Raw genomic sequence first — 3852 nt, 5'->3', positions numbered from 1 at the left:
TACTTGTGTGCTTGCATCTTCATTAAAAACAAACAAAGGAAATATGTGCGTAACGACCACGAAGGTATGATGTACATTTTGAGTGTTCTTTCCTAATTTCCAGATACTGGCGTTGTCATCGTAAAATATCCCTCACTTAAATTGTGAAATTAACTTGCGTAGGAACTTTGAAAGTTGTGCTAATCACCAGTGCACTTTTGCATTTGGAGCAAGGCTATAATATTTGGGAAACTTTCATTTCACCGATTCAAAAATCTAAAATCGGCCATTGGCGTAATGTAGTTTTCGTTCTTGAGGTAAATTAATTTCCAATGTGCAAGATTTTTTCTTTTAACACTGCAGTTCTGTGGTGCGAAAGGCCAATCTTTCAGGCTTTCTCTTTCACTCTTGTTCTCTGTTGTTGAATACTTATGAATGATCTAAAATTCAATAAATATGAATAAAAACACACAAAAACATTTTGTCACGAGGTGAAAACAAAGGGAGGGGAATGCCATTCCTATAACCAAAGAATGAGTTCCGGCAGTAACCACTTTAAGACTCAAGGTGGCAGCAATCATCCAGAACTACTCATGAAAGATGCCGTAAAGTGTCGTAAAGTGTTCTCATTTAGTTTACGTTTACGCCCTCCATCCGCTGCTCAGCGGCAGTCTTCGTTTTAAAAGATTGATGGAATTTGAAAACTGACCGATAATTCTTCCGCTGGAGAGCCTCTTTCACTGTCTGATATTCAGCAGTGGTCCTCACCAAAATAAGTATTTAATCTTTGATTTTGTGTCAAATTCAGTCACCGCCCGGGCGTCATTCATGTGCGTCCACAACGGCCTTAAAAAACAAGTGAGCAGTGTTAATGGTATTTGCATGTAGTGCATTTAGAGGGACACGTGAATTGGAGTAATGGATCCCAACAGGATAATTCAAGCTCTGAGAGGGACTATCGATCCTAATCTGAGAAGAGCGGCTGAAGATGAACTCAATCAGGTGGGTGCCAAAGACGTCGGTTCTTTACTTGTAATTGTGAGAGGGTACTGTTGGACCATCATGGCTAGGGGCAGGGGCGTGCAGAGATCTTTCACGAAGAAGCTACCCAAAGGTCATAAATCTCAAAGAGCTTCACAACCCCACAGGTGACAGATGAGCGACATCCGCTGATCCAAACCCCCACAACTAAGCAAAGAAAAGGGACCACAGTTGGAGGAAGCACCCCCTTCCTACGATGGTGGATTTATTCTCTGGAATCATTATTTTCAATTAAGCAGACAATTTGGGCAAGCTTGACGTTAAGACTGTACATATTTGATGAGAGGCTGAAATCCCGTCAGTATTTGTATCTGACAAGGCCTCAAAGAAAGTAATCGTTATTAAACTTTGATAATCTAATAGTTTTCAATTAACCATTGCAAATCCAAATCTTCAGTCAAATTTCAGATTATTATTTTTTATTTCCTTGGTACTCTGTGAAAGCAAACAAATTGCCTTTCTGTTTTAAGGACATTGACTTAAAGAAAAAGTTCCTATTTTCTGATGTGTTTTTAATCAAACATTTCCAATAAGTGCTAGAGCCCTTTTTAAAATCCCACTCTAACATTCAATTAAAACTCTGTGCAACATGAGACTAGCATCACTTGTTTTTCGTAAAAGAAATTACATAATGTGCAAAGCACTGAGTGGCTTTGTTTATTTCATTCACTAGCTAGCAATAAAGCTAATATACTGTAGTTAGCAATTTTGATTTGGAAGGGCTGAACTGGGGGTGGCTCAGTGGTGCACTGGTTAGCAGGTCCACCTCACAGCTAGGAGGGTGCCAGTTCAATTCCACCTCTGGCCCTCCCTGCATGTTCTCCCTGTGCCCGCATGGGTTTTCTCCGAGCACTCCGGTTTCCTCCCACATCCCAAAAACATGCTTGGTAGGCCAATTGAGCACAAATTGCCCCTAGGTGTGAGTGCGGGTGGTTGTTCATCTCTGTATGCCCTGCAATCGGCTGGCAACCGGTTCAGGGTGTACCCCACCTACTGCCTGATGACTGCTGGGATAGGCTCCAGCATGCCTGCAACCCCTGTGGGGACAAGCGGTATAGAAAATGAATGGATGGAGGGCTGAACTGTAGTCAAACATTGGACTTTTGTCAATAAATAATGACACACAATTATATAAATTTACATTTGTTAGGTTGAAGTTATTTTGGTGGCCATTCTGTTTTTATTTCATAAATGAACGTGTGTTCATTTTGTTTTTGGTTGTTTAACTCTAACCCTGCTCTGTCTGGTGTGTTTCAGTCCTACAAGATCATCAACTTTGCACCAACTCTGCTTCAGATCATTGCATCAGAGCAGGTGGAGTTTCCAGTTCGGCAGGCAGGTATGGTGTTGAGATCATTGGATATCTTGCAGATTTTGTTATTGTTTTTTTACCATGGCTAATTAAAATGTTGATTCACAGTAAAAGGCCATTCAAAAAGGTGTTGTTTTCCTCTACTGTATTGAAATAAAATTAAGAGAATTTGACTGCCAACGTCCTTGTTTCTTGTCTGATTCAAACTATTCCAACTTTAAAATGTTGAGCTCATACAGGATATCTTGGGAAATATTCATATTCCTCCAAATTCCCAAATTTTAAATATAAAATCCTCAAATCAGGACATATTTTATCTATTCTCTAACCCAGGGGTGGGCAAACTACGGCCCGCGGGCCACATCCGGCCCACGGGACCGTTTAATCCGGCCCGCCAACCCTGAAAAAAATTGTATTATTAAACTTTTTTTTTTTGGTCATTTTGCCTGCAATGACTGCGTTTCCCCAGTAGATGGGGGAAGCGCTCGCCTGCGCATTTACTACCGGAAGCCGTGTCAGAAAGCTCGGTGCACACTCAAGTGCGTATACGTACTCAGTAGTACGGAGTTGGCGCACTCGCGCTCTATTTGTATCAGTCCCGAATTTAGAGCGTGGGCTGTGACGACAGCATTCTTGTAATTCGCGCGCTGAGCTTTCAGATGCAGTTTTACGCTAAAGCCACCCACAAACCTTCCCCTGGAATCCTTCCATTAAAATGAGTCGCCCAAGGTGGACACAGTGCCGAGCATTTAAAAGAGAGTGGCCAATTTGGCTCGACGTACGCGACGTGACGTTCAGCCACATGAACGTCAACATCAACCCGTCACAGATCGAGGTAAACGGACCAACACCTCGGATCTCGCCTAAGAATTGCCACAACAAATTTTACTCCAGACTATGACGCACTAGCAAAAAAGGGAGACCAACAACACTGTTCCCACTGAAAATGAAGGGGAGGCATTTTGAATATGATTTGTACACATCGCAGGGATTGAAACTAGCGACCATTCTCGTTTTCAAACAATGCAGGATGCTCAAGGACATTGATGCACCACTTGTTTGCGACTAATCTTAACCTGTAAAGTTCTTAAGGCTTACTTTAAGGAAGTGTTTCTCGTTTCCTCACCTCTGTTACAAGGTGTTTGTGAGTTAAAACTCTGCTCTGATTTTCAGATACCCCTCACCGTGTTGCCGTTTTGATTACTTTATTTGGATGTATGCGTTCACCGATTCTTCAAGATAATATATTTGGTCAGAATGTTTGCCGTTTGATGTGATCTCATAAGATCTTTCATTAATCTGACCTGCAGGCACTGAAGTGATGGAGACTGTTATTCATAATAACAGTCTCGTATTTTATGAGAATCACTGATAGCAGTTTTTTAGTGAATTATTATTATTATTATTTTTTAATGCTGTTAATAAATGCATTTGTTTTCAAAAAACTTGTTTGGAATATCCATGCTTTACTACCTACTAAAGGCCAAAATCTTTTATGCAATGACCTTTACAGGTCGCTT

At 41.1% G+C, this 3852-nt stretch overlaps 1 protein-coding gene across 3 annotated transcripts in view; it reads left to right on the top strand.

Moving 5' to 3' along the window:
- The first annotated feature begins 604 nt into the window (after window positions 1-604).
- Window positions 605-3852, top strand: part of ipo8 (importin 8) — a 43943-nt gene continuing 40695 nt past the window's right edge. For 2 of the 3 annotated variants that reach the window (XM_061269186.1, XM_061269188.1), the window contains exons 1-2: window positions 605-981; window positions 2278-2359. In XM_061269186.1, the coding sequence (XP_061125170.1) occupies window positions 898-981; window positions 2278-2359 (166 nt within the window). In that variant the 5' untranslated portion in view covers window positions 605-897. Of the gene's footprint in view, window positions 982-2277; window positions 2360-3852 lie in introns of those variants that run through there. The other variant, XM_061269187.1, reaches the window with a different exon arrangement.

The sequence above is a fragment of the Syngnathus typhle genome, linkage group LG21 (assembly GCF_033458585.1).
Source record: "Syngnathus typhle isolate RoL2023-S1 ecotype Sweden linkage group LG21, RoL_Styp_1.0, whole genome shotgun sequence".
NCBI lineage: Eukaryota > Metazoa > Chordata > Actinopteri > Syngnathiformes > Syngnathidae > Syngnathus > Syngnathus typhle.
This window is presented reverse-complemented; position numbering and strand designations above follow the sequence as displayed.